Source organism: Cuculus canorus, chromosome 14 (genome assembly GCF_017976375.1).
Source record: "Cuculus canorus isolate bCucCan1 chromosome 14, bCucCan1.pri, whole genome shotgun sequence".
NCBI lineage: Eukaryota > Metazoa > Chordata > Aves > Cuculiformes > Cuculidae > Cuculus > Cuculus canorus.
Window position 1 is genome coordinate 11833162 of NC_071414.1, and position 25050 is coordinate 11858211.

The 25050-nt window shown below is 45.2% G+C and overlaps 2 protein-coding genes across 9 annotated transcripts in view; one reads left to right on the top strand and one right to left on the bottom strand.

Annotated features, from left to right (window-relative positions):
- Positions 1-382: 382 nt before the first annotated feature.
- Positions 383-4146, bottom strand: LOC128853591 (basic proline-rich protein-like). The gene is made up of 4 exons (XM_054079482.1): positions 3544-4146; positions 1472-2625; positions 627-796; positions 383-523 (listed from the first exon to the last, which is right to left on the bottom strand). Exons 2-3 carry the CDS (start codon positions 2091-2093, stop codon positions 672-674), a joined length of 747 nt encoding a protein of 248 aa, XP_053935457.1. The 5' UTR covers positions 2094-2625; positions 3544-4146; the 3' UTR covers positions 383-523; positions 627-671.
- Positions 2789-25050, top strand: part of EBF1 (EBF transcription factor 1) — a 279938-nt gene continuing 257676 nt past the window's right edge. For 2 of the 8 annotated variants that reach the window (XM_054079476.1, XM_054079477.1), the window contains exons 1-6: positions 2789-3124; positions 4419-4575; positions 4852-4915; positions 5144-5199; positions 14184-14257; positions 21238-21306. In XM_054079476.1, coding sequence (XP_053935451.1) covers positions 2991-3124; positions 4419-4575; positions 4852-4915; positions 5144-5199; positions 14184-14257; positions 21238-21306 — 554 coding nt within the window. In that variant the 5' untranslated portion in view covers positions 2789-2990. The remainder of the gene's footprint in view (positions 3125-4418; positions 4576-4851; positions 4916-5143; positions 5200-14183; positions 14258-21237; positions 21307-25050) is intronic. The other 6 variants (XM_054079473.1, XM_054079474.1, XM_054079480.1 and 3 more) reach the window with 3 other exon arrangements.

The window sequence follows — 25050 nt, forward strand, 5'->3', positions numbered from 1 at the left end:
CCCGTGGCCCTCAGCCCCAGGTGGGGTGTCTCCTCCTGGCCTCCAGGAGCTTGTCTGGACTCAGGTGCGTGTCTGTGTGTACAAGGAGGCAAGTAGTGGAGGATTTGTCACTTCTATTGTGGTGACTGGCTGTCCCTGCCCGGTGGAGGTGCCCTCAGACTGCTGCTGGGATGCTGTTCCTTTCAGCATCCGGGAAAAGGCATGGAAACGGTCCCCTGATCCCCTGAACAGATTTGAAGGGCAAAATCTGCCAACTGCTCAGTATATTGATTCAAATGCATTATTCCTCCCTAGGCAAATCCCTGCCCTGGGAAAGGAGCAATCAGTGCAGGTGCAAATAGCTTTTAATTGCAAAATATATCTCACCATGGAGGCATTTAGGCTGGATATGATACAAGCGATACAGCAGCAGCCTGAGGAAGACTAGTAAGCTGGAGCACTGCAGGGGCCAAACTGCTGCTATGCAATACCTATGGCGTAAATATTCCTGTATGGCTGTATGTCTGCGTTCTTCCACGCATACCTGAGATATGACACAGTAGAATTATGCAAAGAGTTACATATCATCTGCGGGGAATATGAAAACTTGCTGTCTGTGACGGTTCCTATGTGAGAATGCAGCGTACTTCGGATGTGGATGTTTTGTGTGTGGAGTCCCCTGGAGCCAAGGATCAGGCAGAGTGTCTCGTTGCCACCGAGGTGCTGGCAGCAGCCTGTGTGCCTGCATCGGAGACAGAGCTCTCTGGCCGAGGTTTAGCTGCGAGCTCAGGTGGCCCTTGCAGTGATGTGCAGGTGCCTGCAAGAGAGTCCTAAGGAGTTGTCAAACCGCCTTAGGGCGCCCACGGAGCATAAACCCGTGCTTATAGCGTGTTGTCCCCGGGCTGTTCGCTCTCCAGGCCAGGTCGGTGCCCTTAGCAGTGCTCCGGAGGGGACATTTAGGGCTCGTCCCGGCCCGGCGGGCTCCGCTGCCTTCCGCGGGGTCTGCGCAGCCCTTGGAAGGGCGGACAGGAGTCGCGGGAGCAGCCTCTTGCCCGGGCTCTGCCGGGACAGCATCTTCTGCACCTCGAGAGGGGATGGAGGGGCAGGGGGGCAATTCAGAGATACAGCAGACAACACTTCAGAGGTTACCGTCCCCAAAGCGGCGTCGAGGGGTCCCCCTCGAGACTCCTTTTGCCCTGGGGAGGGCGAGTAGCCCAGCTTGCCGGGATGCACCGGGTTTTGTTTTATTATATATGCTATAGGTTTGCAAGCCTGTATTTGGAGAAGGAGGCACCACCCGCGCAGCAAAACCCCGTGGCCAGACCTGGGGCGCAGGGGAGCATCTGGACGAGGCGGGGGGAAGGACGGGGATCGATGCGGGAGAGCTGCGGGCACTGCCCCCGCTCCGCCAGCTCGGTGCTTGTCTAGCGAGGGCAGGAATTGGTTTGATTATTATTATTATTTTCTCTAGGAAAAAACAACCCAGACTTACTAGAAACAAAAACCCGTACTTTCTCCGTGAACCGTCCTGTTCTGAAACGGTGTTTCTTGCCGCAAAGCAGCGCATCGCCGCACGGGAGCGGGGCGGGCGCTGGGGGTTCGGCAGGGATTTGGGGATCCGCAGGGTCGAAGGTGGCGGGACCCGGGCCGGGTCTGACCTCACGCGCGTTTCCAGCGGGATTGCGCTGGGTTTCACGCCTCTGCGAGCGGCATCTCCATCCTGGGGCTGCCGGGCTCGGGTAGGGGGGCTCCCCGGCTTCGGGCAGCCGCTCTCGGGGTCGGCAGCCCGGCGCTGGCGGAGCGGAGCGGCTGGGACCCGCCGGGGCTGCCCTGGCAATTAGCTCTGCCGCTTGTCCCCGCCGGCTGTGGGGGAGAGAGAGGGGAGAAGCGCCGGCTGCCCCTGCCGGGGGTGTCCGTGCCCCCCATCCCGGTTGTCGCCGCCGCCTCGCTGATGAACAAAGGCGCGATCGCGTTAACGTTAATGCCCCCCCCTCCCCGTTCCCGTGGGGGCTTCGGGGCAACTTTCCCCCGCGCCGGCCGGGGCGCGTGGGCGGGGCTATGCTAATGAACGGGGCGTGACCACGCCCCCGCAGCGGCGCCTCGCGCGCGGCCATTGGCGGCGGGGGCGCGGAGGGGGGGGAGCGGTGACGCGATGCAAATAAAGGGGGCGTGGCCTCACCGGGGCCCCGCCCCCCGCCCGCCGGGGCTGCGGGGCTCGTGTTCGGCGGCGGGGACAGTCAAAGTGGCTCCCATAGGGAGAGACGGCGAGTCCGCCCCGGCGCTGCGGGAGAGGGAGGGGGCGCGGGCACCGGGAGCCCCAGGGTCTCCCTCCGGCCGTCGGTCTGTCCGTCCCCGCCGCGGGTGCGCCCCTCTCGCTCCCTTCCCGGCGTGCGCCCGGCTCCGGCAACTCGCTTCCTGCGCGGCTGAAGGAGGGAGGAGAGAGCGCTTCGGCTGGGAGAGAAGAAAGAGGGAGAAAAGAAAGAAAGAAAAGAGAGAGGGGAAAAGGGGGGGGGAAACTTGCCTCTCTTGTCACTGGAAAATGACACTTGATGTAGCAGAGCCTGCCGCAGCTCCCGTTCCTCCTATTGTTTCTTAAACTGCCATCTGAGATTTTTTTTCTTTTGCTTGCTGCCATCCGAGGGGTGCCTGCATACAAAAGGGACTTCAAGTACTCCTCCGGCTTGCGAGCGCTGCGACCAGCCCCCAGCACCCCGCCAGCCCCTCCGAGCACCCCAAAAAACGGCCCACGCAGCCAACAGCAGCGACAAAACCGGGCTCTGATTGCCTTTGGATTTTTTTTTTTTTTTTTTTTTTTAAATGTGCGTGCCTGTGTTTGCTTTCTCGGACTTGCTTTGATTCCAGAGATCAGCTGCAGAGAGAGAGAAAAAGAGAAAAAGAGAGAAATAACCCGCATATAACAGTCCGCCTGGCGATTTTATCACTTTTTTTTTTTTTTTTTTTTTTTTTTTTTGAACCGAAGAAGGAAGATTTTGCGCTGTTGTTTCTGATTCATGTTTGGGATTCAGGAAAGCATCCAGCGGAGTGGGAGCAGCATGAAGGAAGAGCCCCTCGGCGCGGGGATGAACGCGGTGCGGACATGGATGCAGGGAGCCGGCGTCCTGGACGCCAGCACGGCCGCTCAGAGGTAGGCAGGCTCCGCGCCCCGGGGCGCCCGCGGGCAGCGCCTTCCCCCGCACCGGCAAAAACCCGGTTTTGGAGCTCTGCTAACAGCAGTGACTTTCATGTAGATGTCGCCAGTTAAGATATTTATCCCTCTTATTCGTGCCCCGTAGGATTTTTTAAAATAATAATAATAATAATAATAATGATAACAATAATAACAACAATAATAATAACAACAACAATAATAACAACAATAATAACAATAATAAAAAAGGAAGCGGCAAGTTCATTAGGTAGGAATAGGTATTTAATCCCTTTAGCCCCTTCTCTTCTCACGAACTTCTCAAAACTATGTCTTAGCCTTAAGATCTCCAAATGACACTTCCCTTCTCCGATAAGCAGCGAGTTGCGCACGGATGTATCCAAAATATATTTCTCTACCTCGTTTTCTTATCTTCGTCGAGATCAAGAGCGTCTCTTCTTCTCCTCCGATAAGCAGGGAGTTTTGCTAAGCTTTCTCGAGGAGAAATTTAATTCGAAGCCCCTTTGTAAAATCGCTGCCACTTATCTTAGATTTTTTTTAAAAGAAATCCCTTCAAATAGAAGGTGGATTTGGCGAAGCTGCTCCCAGCCTCGCTTTCTCTCTTATTTCTCCTTCTCCCCATCCTCTTCCACTTGTAAAAAGAAGAAAACAAACCCACAACCAAAAAAAAAACCGAACCAAAACAACTGATGCCGGATTCGCAGCCTGAGCCCTGGAGCCGGCGTCAGCTAAGAAGTTTAATGCTGACATCTCCCGGTGTCTCCCACCTCGCCCCACACCCCTCCCTTTGGAGCCCTCTAAGGAAGGGAAAGTTCTGCAGGGACAACCCTGAAATATTTCAAGTTGTCTCCCGGGCTGCCGTCGACGGTGTTTACCCCCCACTCCGTCCAGGAGAGGGAAGGCTCTCCGGACTCAAAGATAAGGCACATGGGCGCTGGGGTGACAGCTTCCAGCCGAGTTTGAGGAGTGGCAGGACCGATGCCGCTCGGCGGGGCAACGCGCCGGCGGGGCTGAGCCCTGCGGGGCCGGCTGCGGGCGGGCACGGCCCCGGGAGGGGTGGGGGGTACCGGGAGGGCTGTTCGGGGCTCGCCGCGGGGTGGGAAGGGGTCAGGGCTGCGCTTTGCTCCAGGCCCCGCAGGGCTTCGACGTGGCCGCCCGGGGCGACTCGAGAGGATGCTGAGCCCCGGGGGAGCCCAGCCGGGTCCCGGGAGAGGGCTGGGGGGGGTCTGGGAGCCGTCGGGGCTGCCGCTAACCCGCGTCTCTCTGGTCCCAGCGGAGTGGGTCTGGCCCGGGCTCACTTCGAGAAGCAGCCTCCTTCCAACCTGAGGAAGTCCAACTTTTTCCACTTCGTCCTGGCTCTGTACGACCGGCAGGGGCAGCCCGTGGAGATCGAGCGCACCGCCTTCGTGGGCTTCGTGGAGAAGGAGAAGGTGAGTAACCCAGCACCCTCTCCACGGGCATTCCCAGCTCTGCTCCCCGGCTCGTCCCGGGAGCCACCGCCGCCTCCCGGGCTCCCCACTGTCCCTCGGCCCGGAGGGCAGCCTGGGAGGGGATCTCCCCTGATCCCTCGTTGTTTCTGGGGCAGGGGAGCGGCCGAGAGCTGCCCCGTCCAGCCCCGGGATCTCCCGGAGTGCGAGTGATGGAGAAGTTTCATGTGATATCATTTTCTTTTTTTCTCCGGCTTCCTGCGTCCTCTTTAACTTCAGGAAGCCAACAGCGAAAAGACCAACAACGGGATCCACTACCGTCTCCAGCTGCTCTACAGCAATGGTAAGGGCTGGGAGACCCCGGTGTCAGCCCCACCACCTCCCACCGGCTGCTCTCCCGCCGCTTTCCCGGCTGCAAAGCGCTCCAGAGGCCGCGGAGCCGCTCTTTGGGCTCCGCTCCGCGCATCCCTGAGCGCATCCCGGCTGGGATGCAGGCGGCCCGCAGCCCCAGGGCGACCCCCGGGGCGCTGCCGCCGCCCGGCCCCGCTCCTCACACCTCTCCTTGTTTCAGGGATCAGGACGGAACAGGATTTCTACGTCCGACTTATCGACTCCATGACCAAACAGGTAAGCGCTGCGGGACTGCGGCGGAGGAGGGATGCGTGTGTGCTGGAGGAGGGGTGGCAGCCGTCGGGGCGGCCCCGGGAGGCGAAACCCGCCCCCGCCGCGAAGCGAAAAGACTCGGTCCCGGCGGGGAACGGACTGCCGCCTCCCGCGGGGCACGGCCGGGCTCGGGGCTGAGCGGCGGGGACGGACTGAGGCGCCCCCGCCGGACCCTGCCCCGCTGGGCTTGGGAGCTGCGGCAGACGCCGGCGATCCCAGTCCGGGATGGGTTGGCCGCTTAATTAATAAGCCTTAACCTCCGGCCTCCCTCAGCCCTACCAAACGCCGCCAGCACCAGCCGCTGCCCCGGCGCGGAGGCCGTTTGTCCTTCCTTTCTTTGCGGGGCCGTGGCTAACGGAGGGTCGATCGAACCGGGGCGCGTCTGTGTGCGGGGACAGCCCGGGACGCGGCGAGCGCGGTGCTGGAGCTGAGGTGCAGAGCAGCAGCCTCTGCCACTGCCTCATCCCTAATTTTAGGCTTTTTCTTTAGCTCCCCAGAGTCATAATGTGTGTGCCTACCTGTAAAAAATACTTTCCTGTATGAAACCAGTATTTTTACGAAGAAACTACTTGAATAGATCGATTCTCCTTTTTTTTCTTTACAATAATTCTTACTCTAGTTTTTTCTTCTGCTTGTCAGAATATTCTGCCCTTATAATACGTTTCTTTTAAATAGTTAGGATCGCTTTTAAGCCTTTTTATACTCAAGATATATTTTCCCCTCCTAATCTGTTTCACTTGTTAAAAACAATTCTTAAATATTTTTTAGGAAAAACATAAAGCTTTTTTTTTTTTGGTACGGATAGGAAAAGTCAGTTCCTGTATGTAGGGGAAAAAACTCTTGGCTTGTATTTGGGTTTCTTTTCTACAGCAAAACATAAAGCTCTAAGGGCTGAATTTGTTTTAGAAAACTGTCTTTGATGGTCCCAAAACATCTTTTCCTGCTATTGAAGACTGTCTTTCAATAGAAAAAAAAAAGGAAAAGAAAAAAGGAACTTGTATGAATTTTACTGGACAATCCCCTACGCATCTAAACTGTTAAACCATACACTTCCAGAGAGAGCCCATTCTCTGCAGGAATTAAAACAGGAGCAACATATCCTTCTTCCATAACAAATCTTGGAAAGCATTTGCGGTTATTCTTGTTGTTCAGGCACAAATTGGTTAGTTTTTCTTAAAAGTAAAAAAGTCTTCCTGATATGTGAACTCTTTTCAGTCCTTTTGGAGCTTCTGTATTTCACTGCAGACCGTATGAGAAAGACTGTCAATAAATATTATCTTTAAATAGCTTTCCTATCATTACGGAAATGCAAAAGCCTCTGTTCATAATCCTGCTGAAAACAGAGCCCTGTACTCATGTAGAGCAGCGGATTCAAAATAATTTTCTTAACAAAGGCATCTTGCATATGAAGAGTTCATCCTAAGGCACTGTTTGACCTCTTGGTCCCTCATTATTATCAAGTCATCAGAGTGTCTTTGGAGAGAAAGGGGAAAAAAAACCCGGAGATACAGTTTATTTGTAAAACCTACCGTGTAGCTTTAAAGCACATTCACGATGAAGGGGAAAAAAGTATCTGTCTGATTTCAGGAAATCTTACAAAACCAAAGTCAGTGCAAATTACAGATTTTGGGGGAAGTGCAATGGAGGAGAGAATTCAGAGTTTACAACAAAAGCTCTCTGAACTTAGACTAGAAAAAGGGGAGCGAAAGGCTATTTTAGATGCAAACATGTTTGCTTACGTATTAATTTCATGAATATAATTTCTTTAGGCATGGCTGTAATTGCTAGTGAAAAATAGGGCATTGTCTAGTTAAAACTGTGGCATGTGCTGCTCTGACTTTTTTTGGGGATCGAGGGCTAAATCCTTCCTCCTCTTTATTAATTCTTTCTTGTTTTAAAAAGTGAAATTATCTCAGATTTGTGATCACTTCGGTTACTGAAAGCTTATTAGGAAGCGAAGTATGACACATGACAGAACCTCACCCAAATGTTGAATATAACATTTATATTTTACGACAGTGAATTATATAGGAGATTCTCAAGTAACTTTCAAATCATCAAACTGTAATTAAATATTGCAAAGACTGTCTGAAAATTCTTTAATTTTTAATGAAAGTTAAATATATATTGTCAGTCTACTTGAAGGTGTAGTATTTTAATACATAACGCTCAGAACAAATTGGATAATGAAATGATTACTTTTAAATGAAACTGTTGCAGAAGTGTGCATGTTTCAGCTGGCAAGGATCTTCTCAAGACACACACACACACACGCATGTTCAAGCACTCAATAATCGTGAATTCCCAGACTGAAATTACAGCTACTCTGAGGCTTCTGGTGGCAAATTAAAAATCCCACAGAAGCAAAGCTTCACCGAGTTACGTTCCTCAGATCGCACAGGAAAGTATCTGTGGCTCTTTCCTTACGTTGAATTTTTTTTTTTTATATTAAGTATGGACAAATCAGATTGAAATGTGTTGTCTTTGTCTCACGGTTATAGATCGCAAGGTTTTGTACTGCTGGAAGTTATTAAGTTAGGTAAGATAAAATAAAATCCATTCTGCGAATCAGTCCTAGATCTCTGTATACAGATTTGCTACTCGTAGATGTGACATACATGTCCCGGTAGAAGCAGGCATTAAATCAGCAGGTAGGCAGCCAGGGCTTCGCTATGCTGGAAGCTCTGCGTGGAATGCAGTAGGTGCTTCTGCTCCTATGGAGTTCTTGATGTGGATAAGTCAAGGATTTGTTTGTGTGGCTGTGCCCAACTAGAGAAACTAGTAGCAAGAGTCCTGTCGTAGGCGGACTAAGGGGATCTACGCGTCCTGATGCGTGTGTTCTTTATCAGCTGTGATGCAATATGGGAAGTGGGGCTGGAGAGTGGCGTTACTGAAGTAACCGTGGGTTTTGTTGCTGACTACATCCCAGGGCAGATCTGGGGTGCGGATCTATGCATGAACTATGCATGCGCTGCCCCAAACCGTGAGCTTTCATTGCACGCGCACTCCTTGGCAGCCTGGGCTGTGGGACTTCTGAATGGGAAACTCGGGCAGGACTGGTCTCCAAGTGCATCATTTTGAGTTATATTCAGGATAGCGCGCTTGGCCTTTGGCAGTGGCCCCAGAGAAGTGCTAGCAAAGATTTGAATTATATGCCTTTGAGGGGTCTCGCTATGTTTCTAAAATGTGCCTCTGTCATTTAAAAATTGTAAATACTGTGCACAAATCGTTAACGTTGCGGGGAAGTTCTTTTCAGTTAGGGTAACACCATTCGGCGTCAACACTGGCTTAATTAAATTTTCTTTTATGTTATCTTGGCACCTCGTTTTATGTCAGGATCACATTCCTAAAGTGTTCAAAACCCTGTAGGATCCCAAACTTTATAGCTGTTGCTTTCCGTAAAGCAGCAGCTCCTACCGCAGTAGGTCTGGATCCAACAATGATGCATTTTGAAATTGCCTGCGAAACATGAAATACATCTGCTCTAATAAAACCGGAGTTTTTAGGCAAGGCTAAGGATTTTAATACATTTACGGAGAAGAGATGCCTTCTATTTCTTCAGCTGTATTTTCATAAAGTTGAGGTATTTCACTATTAGGAAAGATGGAGGAAATAAATCTAAAATACTTTTTCCCCCACCCATTTCTTCTCCAGCCGTTCTCATCCATAAGATATAACGGATGCTAATATGGCTCAGGCATCTTTAAAATCATAAGTTTTGCACGATAGCTATTGTCTATTGCTGAGAGTCCTCATGAGGCAAAAATCCTTCCTTCAGACTTAGACTGTTTATATTTTGATTTTTTTCCAGTACTTTAATTCTGGATGCAAATGGTTTTTCTGTTGACTTCTCTATCATTCTCTGATTTCTGCAGATATTTGATCAGCTCTCTATTCTGTGCATAGCACGGTCCTTCTCTGGCAGCTACACACACCGGGGAAAAAAAATGTTATCAATAAGTTCAGAGGAGCCTCAGCAGACTCGGAGAAATTTCACACAAACATAAAACAAAACCTAACCCCTGTGACGGGGAAAGTTTACATTGCGCCAGATTTTAGCAGCTTTCTTGTGCCTTTGGTGAGATGTCAGAAGCACAGGTGATTTTAATTTTCTTGTACAGAGAGGAATGGAGAAGTTTGGAATTTGCATGCATGATCAGGACCTGTGTTTGGGAAAATGTAAACTCATCACAGTGGAAAATGTGTTGTTTGGAGTCTGAGGGTGAAAACAAAGCTGAGGATTTTGGAGAGACTGCCTGAGCCAGATGGCCTGGTGCATTCCCAGTCTGGCAGCCCAACTGCTCCCTCCTGTATAATATACAGCCATTTGTTCTGGGATATTTACGCTAGAGCTGTTTCCATGTGAATGTTTGAAAACCATTAAAAATGAACATATTAGGAGAGATAAATTTATTTAATTTGTGTGAATATGTCGATAAGCAGGCTGTGTATCAAAGGCAGGGGAAGACTGGATAAAATAATTAGATGCTACTGAATTGTGCTTTGAGAGAACAGCAAGAACTACCCGTCCTCTCCCTGGGACCCAGCTCTGTGCTACTTGTCTGGGATAAACCTCACTGGGATGAGTCAAAATTTTGTTTGGGGAAGTGGTAAAATGTTGGGTGATTAAGGGTTAAGTATTCGAAGCCAAAGAAATGTAATTCACAGTATTTTCTGTGTAGATATATAGCGGATACAAGCCTAATCCTCTCTGGGTGAAATTCTGGCCCATCTGAAGTCAATTGCAAAGCTCCTATTGAATTCGGTGGGGCCAGGATTTTATTTTCTCTCTGTGTGTATGGCTGTATACGTCATCCCGGATCGTTTTAGTTCTGTTTTAGAAAAGACCCTCATTTTAATGAGGTTTTCTTTCTCCTTTATTGCAACAAAAAAGATAGTTTGTTTTTGTGAAACAGATGAGGAGTTTGAAAGCGAGTGGATTTAGATGCATGTTGGCGATTTCTCTCCTTCTCTTACTCTTTTAAAATCAAGGCCATGACATAACTGAATAATATAATGGCCATGATCTTATGCTTTCAAGATTGTTTTTCGTCCAGTTCAGAAAGTGGGATTGCTTGACTGGCAAACTGACACCACGAGATGATTCTGCCTTCAGTTGTACCAGTATAAATCTGGATTTATTCAGGAATAGTTAAGGACAAAATCTGTCTCTCTAATTTTCCCACTTATTCATCGACCCTTTTACTGCTTTATCCCGCTCTCTTTACTAGGGAAAAAGTGGATTAAATGAGAACTGTAGCCTTGACTTTTATATTACCTCCCCCCCTTGTATTTTATTTTATATTTTCCCCTTTTATTTTATTTTTTTATGAACTCTGTCATTGAAAAGTTTAGACAAATTCTTGGATGCACTTGTCATCTAGAAATGACTGCTATGTGCTCAGTTTAGTGATTTTTATTTGCTGGCAAGCAGTGAATTGTATTTGACTTAACTTTTTTATGTGGCTTTATTAAATGGAAATGAGGAAGCCTTATATTTTGGTTCTAATTTTTTGGTGCCTGATTTTGAAATCGGTTTGTGCATGGGTGATTGTTACTCACTGGGACTTCTTGTAGAAAGGTTACTTGGGTGAGTAATGGCTTACAAAATGGAAGATGAATTTTGTGGGGAAATATTTAAGTTGTTCAGGAGAAGAAAAGCTATTTTGAAATGCTTATGCAATAACACAGAGTTAAAACTACACAAAGTAAACAGAAAAGAAAAAACCAAAGTCTATAATTTTGCATTTCCTTTGCTGGTGTTTTGTTGTGCAACCCTGATGTGTATTTGCAGGCTTATTTTTAGCTGTGCTGTGGTCTAAGTTTATACACTCTAACTTTCACTTTATCTGTTATTAATGTGATCCCTATCCGACAAAATCGCGAAGATGTGAGTACGACAAAGAATCCTGCTGCATGCGCTCCGTTTTAAAGCCTGAACCTTAAAATATAATACTTTTACAAAAAGAAGATACTTTTGTTAAAAGAGTAGCTTGTTGATTCTTGCAGTTCAATATTTTCACAACGGTAACGTTGTAGAACCTTCCTGTAAAAACACTTCTGGCAGCTATAACGATCTGAAACTTTAGCAGTTCCTGTTTCCTTCTTGAAACTAATTGTAGAATTAATGCTTCAGAGCAGCGCCGTTTGCGAGTCAGCCGAGGATCCGTAACGCTCTTGGGCAGCCATTCATGGAAGTAAACAGTTGGCGCTTTACGCACCCGTTCCATCAAGTAAATTGGGACATGGGAATGGGAGTTGGGGATGAGTTGCTCAGAAATAAGCTCGGCGATTCCTCCTGCTTCCTAGAGATTCCTAGAAATTCTAACAGGAATAGCGCATGCAGGAATATCCGCACTTAATGCGGAGAAAACAGAATGTGCATGGGCAAAACGTTGGTAATGAAATGCAAATAAAGTGAAAAGCAAACCCTCAATGTAGGGAAAGGCAGCAGAATGTCATGCACGCAAAGAAGGGATCACTGATGCTAAACACAACAGACAAGGTGATTATGTACCGCAGTGTTGACTCTGCCCGTTCATTATTGCTATTTAGTTGAGTTATTTAAGCGGGTACCTGGAGGTTAAATAAGCATAGCAGCAGGAAGAGATGAGGAAGAGAGAGGGGAGGGGAAAAAAGAAAGCAAATTTTATGTTCTGGTTTGTCATTTCTAGTGCTTCCTTGGCTTCACTGGCAACAAGCTAACCCACACTGGCTAAATGTATGTTAAGATTTGAAAGTTTAGGAAGAATGACCCAAGGCCAGCAATTCTCCCTCAGGTGCTATTCCCCTCTGTATCATACTGTGGACCAGAGGTGTTTGTCTACAGCAAAAGCCTCAGGATAAGATCTGCTCTTTACCCCTCCATGCTCTACGCTCTCAGAGGCAGATTATTCTTTAATTATTGATGAATTAAGTCCAAAAAGCGCTGTGAGCTTCCCCTTGCCCAGCCTCTCCCACTGCTGGAAGCTGATTTAGGGTCTTCTGGAGTCCTTGCTGTGGCCCCGCTGACCAATCCCATCAGTTGTCCTCAGGTTACTTTGAGTCCCCGGTTTTGGCTGGAAAAAGATTCTCCCCATCTTCCCCTTTACTACATGGAAATGAGGTTCTTCTATATTTGTCCCACCTCCTGATGTAACAGGATGACTGTATTGCTATCTTCCAAGGCTTCTTGCAAAGCATCTGTATCTCTCTTGGGCGCTGATGTAGAAGTACATCAAGGTGTGGGCCAGCAACTGAGCAGAGATGTTGAGGCCCAGCTGGGGTCAGCGGTGTTTCCCGGTGTCTGTGCTGTATGGGCTTCACATGTGTCCTACAGCCATTTTTGTGTCCCCTTTGTACGAGTGCTGGGTTCATGGGGTTTGTGCTTCACTGGTAGGAATGAGGGGGCAGAAGTCAGGTGAAACTCCATACCCGTTAGCTGCAACGGCACCGTCAGCCTGTTTTCTCTTATTGGCAGAAAAACCCCACTGGCGGTCAGGCTTTGGGGGAATGGACATGGCATAACCGAAATGAAAAAATTAAGACTAGCGAAGGCAACACAGCCTCATTCCTGATATTGTTTATGGTGTTAAAAATCAGCTCATGCTTCTTCAGTTTTGTGTGTCCTGAGGTCTGTGCCCACCTTGCGGGTACAACACCTTTTATCCTTGGTGGATTATATTTGTAAACACTGGGAAAGCAATTCTTATGATCTTACTTCATTATGTATTAAGATGACTTATTTTTTCTCATTGTTTTCAACACTCTCATTTCAAAGTGATCTCATTCCGTAAAATCTATTGCATCCATATAGCATACTTTTGGGTTTTATTTTCAATATCTATTTTATTGTTAGCTTTAGGGTTACACATATCAGATGCCATTTATCTGCAGGATTTGATCCCCGATTTCTTCTTTTCGAGTCTGTATTTTAGAGGCTGAAAAGGTCCCACCACAAATCAAGGGCAGAGCTGACGCTCAGATGCGTGGGGGGTTGTCCCTCTGAGGCTGAGGCTCTCACCACAGATCCCAGCTCTGGAGTGACACCCTAAAACATTTAGGAACCTCAGTGTTATCAAAAGGCGCTCTTGCAAGGGCAACTTCTTTTCGCTCTTGTTTTGCTACTGGAAGGCTGTTTCTCAACACCAGGGGTGGTTAGAAAACATGCCCGTCCTGATCAGATGGAAACCCTGTATTGACTGGGCTGTGAGCACTAACCTAGTTAGCCTGTAACACCGATCCCTCACCGTCATCGCCAGTTGTGCTCGTGGGAGGACTGCAAACATAGACTCTTCTTGAAACGCGAATGCAGTCTTTCTACAGTTTTAACTTAAATGACTCTACCTGTGCTATCTCAGAGTCAAATTTCTCAAGCTGGTTTATCCTCTGTTTGTTTGTTATTCTCTGCCCTGCCCGGGTCTGCCGCTCATTTATTTATATCCCTCTAAGTCCAGAGTTGCTCTCTGCAAACAGTAGATCATGATGTTCAAGGGGAGAATCAGGCCCACGTGCTTTCTTAGGAGCTACCAGGAAAATGCCTGGGCTGTGCAGCTTTTCTAATTAAAAATACATGAGCTCTCTCTTTTCTGTCTTTTTTACTTTTTTTTTTTAATGAATAGGACCCAAAGTATGCCAAGTCTTGCTGTTTTTTGGTTGTATTTTTTCTTTTAATGCTATTAGGTTTATATTTTATTCTGAGTTGAAAAGAGAATCGTGGTTGTCTTGACTACTAAAAAAACCCATCCTACACACCGCTTGAGAGATGTACAACGGAGAGGAGGGAATTTAGCTGTACTCAGCTTCTGTTGTTTTCCACTTCTATGTCTCGGAGCAGGTTTGGTGGAGACACGGTCTCTTTAGCCTGTGACTTGGCTTGCAACTCCGGCTGTGCCTTTGGTTGCCGTGATGTGTTTTTCTTTTCTCCAGACTCAACTCGATCCACAGCTAAAAATGTCTTTTGTTTCTAGGCGATAGTATACGAAGGCCAAGACAAGAACCCAGAAATGTGCCGAGTTCTGCTCACGCATGAAATAATGTGCAGGTAAGAAATACCCTGCTTCCAGTTAATTAGTGATGGGAAGATGAATCTGTCTCTCAAAATCTAGGTTGAACCTGCAGCTATTTTTGGACTTAAATTTATCTTTCTCGCATTAAACAATCCCCAAATAACACAGTTCAGTGTGTGTAATTAGCAGCAAGGTCTCAGTCGTCACACTAGTTTTCAATTATTTATAAAGAGTTATTCTTAACAGAACGCTACTGGTTTTCATTTAGACACCGTAGCCCACAAAAGGTCTCCTCACCAAAATTAACAGTCATTTATAGTCTTCTAGCAATAAATGTCTCTGTCCCCATTTTTTTCCCAACAAAATCTCCTCAGTAAGAGGACAAAATAGTAATTTTTCAATTTTTATTTTTATTTTTTTTCTGGATGCATATTAAAACTTGAAGCCAGGAGGCCTTTTTGTCCCAGTTGATGCTCCTGCAAGGTCCCTGCTCAACTGTAACAGAGCAGGTGATACTTCTCCATGCAAAATATATCTTCTTGATTATCTTTAAACTTCCCTGTGCAGATTTGGTTGTGCCCTGTGCTCTCTCCCTCTGAACATGTCAGCCTGCGGTTAGTCACTTAAACTCAGGACAATCAAATATCTTCTCTCCTGAACACTGTACTTCTGCAGCTGCTTCCTTCTCGTTTCTGGCTGATTGAAATAGGTGAAGCCTCTTCTACTTCCTTTTTACTGTGGAGAAGGCAGCATCTTCTCACAGACCCCTCCGACACCTAAGAGAGCTTGACCTTGCAGTCTCATTAAATTTAGTGGGTGTTTCTTTGCATGTCTGAAAAAATCATTTGTTACATGTTATTCGATGGCAGAAAATAATTCCCTGGTGGAAGACAAGGCATTCTTGCATAAGCTCATTGTTACAATCAGTTGTTTTAAGACTGTAAAAATGCCATTGCATGCGTTGTAACTTTTACAAAACACATTTAGTAAAAAGGAGTAACTTGAGGGTAAAAACTAGTACCCACTTCTAAGAGAATAAACTTGGATGAGGGTTTCCTGGTGGGGGAGAGCCTTAGACAAAATATTCAAATGGAAACTTCTCTGTTGGTTGATTTCTTTAAAAAAATTTTTTTTTTTCATTCTTGGGGATCTGCATGTTTCGTCCTCCAGCTCCTCCCTGATTAAATGTTGCTTGAAGGCAGCGCCCCAGCGATGCCAGCAAAGAAGGAGCTGTCTCCCTGTTTTGCCAGCATGGGTGAAACCCTGTGTGGCAGCCTAAATTCTTCCTTGCAGGATTTGGTGGGGATTTTAGTTTTCATGTCATACTTTTCTCGGCTGCTTCATTCAGTAGATTTGGCTTCTTCCGGGAAACCAAAGATAACCCATTACAGCCTGAGAACCACCAGAGCAGATGGGTATCTCCAAGAGGTGCCCACACTTCTGCTGCTGTTGGGAGCTGCAGCATTGCTTTGCTGAGAACTCACGGCCATTTCTCTCTTTCCAAATGGAAACTCAGTCATGGTGACAACCCGTAATTGTCCTAAAATACATTTGCCCAATTAGCACCACTTTCACACTAGATACCTAGCTAGCAACAATTCATGGAAATATTGAAAGAGGCCCCTGACCTGATAAGGCTGAAGTGTATGTGTTGCTTTTCTCTTGTAAGCAGACCAGCGAAACAGTGTGACTGTTCATGTGAATAAAATTAAGCACATGGTCAAGTGCCTGCAGCGTCAGGGTCTGAATCTGCTCTTAGTCTTGGGTGATGCGCCCTCCTGATTCTTAAATGGTGAGGTTTTGGGGTAGGAATTACATCTGCCTGCCACCCACTCCACCATCCGTGCAAGAGTTAGAATCACCTACTTCATACATTAACTTTCTTGCAAATACTATGGAAACATAAAGAGTAAGAAGTAAATTGAAACTTTACATAGAGGACTGAGTTTTGTCTAGAGGACTACCTACCTGCATCAAAGATTTACAGCCATCCAATCTACTTTGACTGAGACAAAATTATTTCTGTTCTGGGAATTTGGAAAGATGTGCAGGCTTTCCTGTCAGTAAAACATTTTACACTTTCTTTGTTCTTAAAATTCACTGGATTGGGAGCTTCATCCTTCTCCTTGTATTTGTTTACTGCGAGTCCTTGCTTTGTGTTTCATAACCATAAGGTGGAGGGGTAGCAAAGAAAAAAATATCTGACCATAGTAGGCAAATGTTGAGTGTCTGCCGGGGTGGGGGAGACATATTCAAATTACTTACAGCTCATATTAGATATTTTTTCTGCCTCGACATGTGTATGAGGGTGCTGTTTGTTTACCAGGCCGCTTGACCCTATTGCACAAATCTGTCATCTATTGTGCTGCTAACACTCTTTTAAATTGCAAATCTGATGCTCTTTAGGGGTCTAGAAGGGAAAAAAAAAATCTCTCTCCACACCATTCTGTTTCTCTTGATTTCTTGCCTGTTGTAAGTGGAAGTTGGGATGTGCTGAATTTGCACCAGGGGTGCAAATGCAGCCTCAATTATAAGCATAAAATTAGAGTCTGTTCCCCATTAATCAGCCCAGCTAATTGCTATGCACTACCATTAGCCATATGGTGTGAAAGACAGCTTGCTCTCCCTAAGATGAAATTTCTTCATTTCAGACATGAAATAGTGAGGGCTCTGTATTTTAAAATAGCTTGTTTTAGATATTTAATTTCTAAACAACTTTCAGCAGTGCTTTCTATCAAGGCTAACTGCACAATAAAACTTTGCATTTATGTGACAAAGCTGGGTATTTATAGTATAGTACAACTATGGCACGGATAAGACAAAGAATTCAAATGTATAGGAGAGTCCTGGCTGTGGTAGGAAAGTAGGGCTGAGGTTTGCTTCAGGTGGCTGTTTATTTCAAAGGATTTCATTGTATTTTGTCAAATATAAAAATCTACACTGTTGGCAAAAATGTTAATAGCTGGGGAGAATTCACAGCCTCAGTGGAATTTATTAGTATTGTAGGCAGCATGGGGAGGGACATCTATAGTTAATATTGCCTCAACAATTTCCATTATGAAACCTTCAGTGGCTTACAGCTTTGCCAAACTTAAACTGTTCTGGCTGAAATGTCCTTTGCAGGGTGTCAGCCTGAGGCTGACTTTCTTTGGAAAGTTTCAGCTAAAATGGTTCAGTGATTTCTGAGAATGAGGTTGGAATAAAATATGGTTTTTGTCTGCGTTAAATAAAATCTTACAGCTGTTTTGGCAAGAAGCTCCCACACCTCCACGCTTCGGGGTAAAGAGCTTGTTTAGGGCAGAGGTTGTCCTGGCCACATCATCTACAGGATGAAACCCACCTCACTGGGAGCTTCTTCACCATCTCCCCCATGGAGATCTCCCACTCGCTAACGACTTGTTAGAGCCTGGAAGCTAAATGATCGGAAAGTCGCATTTGTGCTGGCCACGTGCCACCGCCCTGTAATTTCTCATTGTTCATTGTCCCTGCAGAAAGCCCGAGCATGCAGATACACAAAGCAGGGCTCCTTTTGCAAGCGATGCTCCTGGCTGCCACACTGGGGTGGGGACAGTGGGATTTAGGGGTCCCAGACATCAGGGTGAGGAGGTCATCTCGCCTCACCTCGCGCCTGTGACAGGAACAGGCAGGACAAGATAGAGATACTCCACTGCAGGGAAGGGAAGAGGAAGATACGGAGGATGGCAGGAGAGCAGTAGGTCTTCAGAGGGTTGGGGTGAGGACAAAGGCAGCAACAAAAACTGAGATCAGTAGTGGCCGGGGAACAGGGATGCCTGCAAAGAGGTGGGATGAGGATGGCATGAGGCTTGGCTATGAGCCCTGGGGATGGTGAGGATGGTGATAGTAGTGGTGGAAACCTGGGGTAGACAGAGATGGAGTGCAGGACCTGGAAAGGGGTGTAATGTCAAACGACTTCATTATTATCAAGGACTACTCATCTTAAAAACAATCAACCTGATGAACAAAGCAATTTTTGCAGGCTTTTTCTGTGGGCCAGCATGATGTTGTGCCTGAACTATGGCTCCTTGCTCCACCTGGGAATGGGCGTCACGGAGGGACAGCAAGGACAAGTCCTTGTCCTCCTGGCTGCAAGGAGCCATCACTAATCACCTCTACCTGCACTTTCACAGAGCCTTGCCGGGAGCTGGAGGATTTCTGGGTGACTTAGAGAAGCTCCTAGAAATTTTTAAATTCCTTCAGGGAAAGAAGAGAGGGCACTAAATATTTAGGAACTTTTTCCAAGTCTTAGGAAGGCACTAAAAGCTTTCAAGGCAAGTTGAATTAAAAGCACTTCTTGTGTAGTGCAACAAGGTCTCAAAATCAGGGTTTGCATGATGTTTTAATTCTCTGCACAGAAAACTATAGTAGATGAAGCCTTGGATTCTGCTGTTGGGGGAAAAGTTGCAAAAGGCAAGCTAAGGTTTAAAAAATAATTGTCTAGAACATGAAAGAATATCTGGGCCCTCCTCTCGTGCCCCAGAGCCACCAGACAGTGGCACATGCCAGCCATGCACCTCTTCAGCATCACCCTCAAATTGTGGAGCCATGAATGATCTCCTACTGTTACTTGGGATTCTTGAGGCGCACTCTTGGGAAGCCCTATCCAAACGAGGGGATCACCCGACGAGCAATGCGGTGTTTCCCCCACTCTTGAAGCCAGGTTGTCCCTGTCAACCAGCACCCTGGGAAGGTGCTAACCTCTGAGCCTGGTGGTGTGTGGATGGTGGTATCTGCCCATCTTGGGCTGGGAGCCTGGGAACCTTTGCTTGCCTGAGTAAGTGTGGCAATTTCTGTCCCTTCAGTCTTCTGTGAGAATGTCAGGACTAGCCCTGATTCGCTTCAGTCACAAGAACTGCATTGTCTTAACTTGTGCCAACTCTGTTTCTAATTACATTTTAATCATTTAAAAATGATTAGCAGTTTTTATTGCCTTGTTTGTGGGTAAATTTTCTCACCCCACACGTTCTAGCTGTACTCCAACGACAAGTCCTTTTATAGACAAAAAGGCCCCCCAAATGTCCACATGACTATTTACCTACAGCATATTTTATTCCTTCCTAAATTTTAATACTTTCTGGGTGCCAAGGCTCTTGCATTTTCTGGTGGATCAATTGTGGTATTGTGCTGTAAAATTAAGCAGTTTTTTTTGGCAATCCCAAACAATGTAACTTCCACCGAAATGAAGATACCGCACATGTGTTAACTGTGAAAAGTTTCAGTCCTGAATAGTTGCCTTGAAGCTTTTTGTGGTGAAAAGAATTATGTATTTTACTCTCTTTGAAAACATTTTTTTTTTTTAAACCATGTTTAAACAGGCTGGTTTTGTAAAAGGTCCCCCCTTTTTTTGTTATCTTTAGTGTGGTTAGTTGCTTTATTGCTAATCTTGGTGGGTAACTGTATATTATTCACTCTATTGTTCAGCAACACAAGAGAACCTTTGTCATATTCCCAACAGGGCTATTTATATAGCATGGCACTTCTGAGGGCGTCTTCCTGCCCTGATGTTCTTCCACCTTCTGGAGGAAAAAAAAATAGTTCATCAGACTGGGAATGCGAGCAGTGGTCAGTCCTGCCAGCTACCCAAAGCCGGCTGCTGAAATAAGGGTGATGTGCATGTCCATGGGATGCCATTTGGAACAAGCTTGGTGGTTTCCAAAGATTTGGTTGTGTGGGGCTGAGGTTTACCAGAAAGATTATTGAATGGAGAGATGCTCTCAGGTCCAGCCAAGGAAGGCAAACAGGGTGGTCCTCGCTGCCAGTCACTCGGTGCCACCATGGGATGTGCCCCTGCAGTCCTCGCCCCACAGGAGCTGTGCAGATTTCATCCAGCAGGTCTCTGGAGACCAAGAAGGGCTTGGGAAGACCAGGATCTTCTTGACTTTCTTTTTTTTTTTTTAATTGCTTGGAGCCTTGATTTCAGTGGGGGATATTCTGTTAAGGGATGTCAGCAAGCATGAGCTTTCCTTGCTAGATGGGTGTTTCCTCCCAGGGCTGAGTTGGGTGGGTGAAAGCTTGAGGTTTTGCTCAGCTATGTAACTGTGTCTTGGTTTTGTGGGTGTAGACGGGCTGCTGGGGAGAGCAGGGCTCCTGGAGGCAGCCCCCTCACCGCTCAGCCACAGCTCTAGAAGCGCCAGGAGGGATTCCCACACTGAGCAGAAAGGCCTATATTGCCTGTGAGCTTACCTGCAATATATGTATAGCTCCTAATAGACAATAACCCCTGACAAGGAATCATCACAAACAACAATTTAGCTTCTCTTAGGAAACAATGAGCCACCTTAGTTCAAAAGAATCCCAGCCTCCAGGTCAGCAATGGAGCAGTGCTTTGGGAGACGGAGCTTATATTTCACATGCCTGCTTTGTATCTGACCTGATGCAGGGCACCAGCCGCTGGAGCTGTGCTTTCCATGGCATTAGCAATCATTAACATGCTGAGAAAACTTGGGGAAAGAGGCACACTTGAGCAGAAATGCCACTCCTGATGGCGCTTGTATTTGGATCCCCCATTAACAACGCTGTTTCTCAGAGGGAGAATAATTGTGCTTTTGGACTTTGGAGGGAGGTTTCCCAGTATCTGAGAATGCAGCTCTGTGTAGAAGCAGGAATAGCGTGTGTATGTGTAACATAAACGTTAATCAAATGTAAAAGAAGTGCACGGTGGAGAAAAAGCTGCGCTATTTTACGTGTGCACATATGGGACAACTGGTAAACTCTATGGAAAAGAGGCTACGAATAGACAGGTCTCCCTGTTTCGGGTGATCCTTGAGTTATTATTTGTGAAAGGGGCAAAGCCCCTTTCTTTTTATATTTTCAATTGCTAACCAGCTGTGCAAGAAGTTAAACATAGTAATTAACCCATATGTGACCCACTACATTTGACTGATTTCCAGGCAGGGACCGAGCGGTAACTCTAGATGGCAATTTGAACCTACCATGTTCGTAATGATGATTTTACAGTGTAATGGTCGCACTAAATCCTTTCACTTTTGCTCTGTAGCCGCTGTTGTGACAAGAAAAGCTGTGGCAACAGAAATGAGACTCCATCAGATCCAGTGATAATTGACAGGTAAGGACTGCTATTGTTTTCTTCCATTTTTTCCCCCTCCTCATTATAATGAAACACCTGCCCTGTGTTGCTAATGGGGAAGAATTAGGAGCATATATGGATGAAATTTTGTTTTTGATACCGAATTAGTTGTGCTTTGCAATTGTGATTGCCATGGAAGGGCCATATGGAGGATAACGAAGCGACCTGCTCTTTGGAGGGCTCTGGTTCTTGTAACTGATTCATGTGCATAAAAAGGAGATTTTTCTTTCTGACTCTCTGTGGCTCAATTCACATGCTGCGCCAGGGAAGCTTCAGGAATAAAATAATAATAGTTTGTGATTTATGAAATGTGGTTGGGTGCTTATAAATATTTAAGTTTTATTTGAAAAATGTTTGAATCATTATCACTTTTAGCTACAGTAGTTCTGTTGGATGTAATCCATCTACATTTTAAGGTTTTTATTTATGCATAAAAACAGTTAAAAAAATAGATCTGCAAAGTAAAGGTTTTTCCCCTCCTCTTATTTTCCTTGGTTGGAATGCTATTTTGACTGTATTGTCAGTTGATTAATTCATTTTTGCCTGTCTTAATTATTGTGTTTTTAAACAGATCCATATTGCTAATCTGACATCACTGAGTAAATCACTGCGGCACAATACATCTATTTTAGTTGTTCTGAGCCATGCGTAGTTTCTGTGCTTGCAAATTATGCAAAATGGTAGCCAAGGAGTAATTTTTACATTTTAATTGTCCTAACTTTTTGTATAAAGCCAGGTGTGATAACCAGGTTATTATGCAGCATTACTCTAGAAGAGTTAAATGGCCAGGAAGTACTGAAAGTGTCTGTCATCAGCTGGGGAAAGCAATACCCTTTCACTAATCTGGGAATAGAGGGACCCCAAGGGGAAACTACCTAAACATATAGGGACAAGAAGATGGAATAGCGTGCTTCCCCTTGTGTAACTGCCTGAACTAGTGTTTGCTATATTAAGGTTAAAATATCTTCAGTGTGTCTATTTTCATGAAAGAAGGTGAAGAGGGTTTGCTGCGTCGGGGGCCACAGACAGTGGTCCAGTAGTACCTGACGTTGTGCTCATCCCGAGTCTCAGATTTACAGTTCTTGTTTGAATTTGGTAAGAAAGTGCATATATTGGAAGCTTAGAGCAGCTGTTTTGATTGGCTGTAATAAGTAATCCTGAGAATGTTAAATCTCAGAAGATACATCTATCTATTTTAACTAGGCATATTTTCATCTTCTGTGAGTGTTATTAGGTTGTACCAGGGAAAGGGAAGGGGAAAAAAAAACCCACAGTGAAGTCTGTATAGAGATGTGTTTTATAAGTGTGCTGCAGAGTTGAACACTATAAACATGGTGTTAGAGTGGCATTTTGAGTGACATGAAAGCTACAAAATTCACATGAATTTTTCATTGTACTGGAAAGTGAGATGTTACGATGCTAATGGCAGGTTTACGGAAATATTTTGTTTAACTATCTAGTATGCAAAACCGCTAGTTGCAAATCGTTTTAAATTATGAAAGCCAGAGATGCTGTCTGTTACATGCTTTCTGCGAAACGAGGAGAACAGTTGCATGAAAAATCCCATATTTAGCTTCCTAGCAGCGATCAGTTTATCAGTATTTACGTAAATTGATGCAAAAGGTACCGGTTCTGAAGATTATTTTTAAAGTGCGAGCTAAACATAATTTAAAGCTGATAATTCAAACCCTACCTCCACCACCCGTACTGAATCACTTGGCTTGTGAATGAGTTAAGCTTTTAAGTTCTTCACTTGGTTTTAAATTGTGAGTTTGATACAGAAGGTTGATATGACTGTGGTTTGAATAACATTTGATTTTGACCTGTTTCTGTGGGTTGCAGTGGTATAAGAAATTTGACTCAGCAGTACTGTAATTAGCCCTCCCCGTGTTTTTGAAACAGGATTGTGTTACCTGGATTGCATTAGTGTGGCTTCTATTGTTGCCGCTTCGCATCTGTCCCAGTAGGGCACTTAAAACCTCTCCTTGGCCGGGGCTAGTTCAAACAATTTAGGCCAAATAAGTATGTGCTTTATACAGTTAGTTGCTTTAGTGATGTTTCTTGTGACATTTATCCTATTCATTTTTTCCCCTCCTTTTGGTTTAGAAAGGATGAAGTGATCTGTGTGGAGCCTTTTTACCTTAAAACGAGTCCTTTAAAATTGTTCTAACACTAAAATGCCGGCACAAGTCAGAACATGTGTTTAGTTGTACTCCATTGTCACTTCCCCATGCATGCAATTTTTAACTATTATGTCAAATGATATGCAAACCCATATTTAGCTATTTTTATTTGCATGTAAGCTTACAGAATTCATTTACCATTTGGGCTAAAGCATTCCCACACGCCTTTCGCTCTGATAAAGTCTCGCCTATGGATTTAATCTAAGTCTTGCATCAAATCCTGTGAATCCACAGACTCTGACCTAACATAGAATTTAATGTAGAATCTATCCATGGGATTTTTGACATATGTACTTACATGGAAATGCTATCCTCTTCTTACATGCTGGAATACTATTTTGGATTGATTAATTCTCTTTGATGAGGCTAGAGAAACTTGGGATAGAGAGGGCTCTGTCTTTGTGGTGGTTTAGTGAACTTGGCTAAGAGGCTGTTTGGCAACTTCAAAGTTACATGTGTTGTGCTCTTTTTCAAACCATATACATATATATATATATATATATGAAAAGTAAATAATATATATTTCTTTAATCAAAATGTGGGTTTTAAAAAAAATGTCTGTAGTGTAGTATTTGAAACAGGATAGGACTTAATAAAATTGCTTTATACTTTGCTCTATTATAGTGTCAGCAGATACAGCAGTGAAAGGGACCCAAAGATATTTATGCTCATAGTGATCTAAATTTTCTCTGGAGAACAAAATAAATCTATTATGCTTATAGAGCAGTCATTTCAAGGGAGTTTCTTGGAAACCTGTGTGTGTCTGAATCATCATCTTAGCATAGCCTGTATATTTTATTGCTAATCCAGTTACATGTGTTGAGATGAAGCTCTGATGAACAGGAACTCATTTTAAAAGGGATATTATTGTCACAATACAAACGCACAAGTCCTCCTACAAGTGAAGTGGCAGGGCTGTATTGTAATCACACTTAACGAAAACACAGAGCACTTCCTGTTATTAAATTAAATTCTAGATTGATTTAACTTTCAAATTATAACTCATATTTGATTTTAAAAGGTTTGCAATAAAATTCCTGTGAAGAAATTGAATAAATTGTAGTTTTATTACCACTCTGGATATCCTGGTGGCCTAACCTTTTTCCTTACAGTTATCTTAGTTCAATAAATAAAACCTCATTAGACTATTCCCATTTCAATGAGTTTATTAAATTTTACAGGAGTAATTAGCATAAGCTGTGCTAATTTTTCTGGAAGACTAATGAGAGAGCTTCCTAATTAGGTTTGCTTTGTAAGAATCAGAAAAGATGATAGCAACAAAAGTCACATAGGGGAGAAAGTGGGGCTTTATATTATTCCTTAGTTCAGGAAAGAGACTCTTCTCTTGGCATTCTGTTCCAAACTTTTAAACCCAATTTACCATTGTCAGGACTGATATTTAATGGTGTTACCCGCGCCTGCTGGGCTTTCTTTACCTTTTATGGCTGCATCTAGTAAACAGGAGTCCTATTGACTGATAAAATAGGAATAACCACTACAATCCCAAATATAGTGGCAGAAAAGGCTCAGCATGTAGGAT

Bases quoted from the DNA above. Each gene is read 5' to 3' on its own strand.
- LOC128853591 (XM_054079482.1), bottom strand. From the start codon at position 2,093: ATGGCCGCGCGCGAGGCGCCGCTGCGGGGGCGTGGTCACGCCCCGTTC. The intron at 797-1,471 runs GTAAGTCTGGGT...ACTCTCTTGCAG, and splicing joins AGTACGGGTTTTTGTTTCTA to GCACCTGCACATCACTGCAA.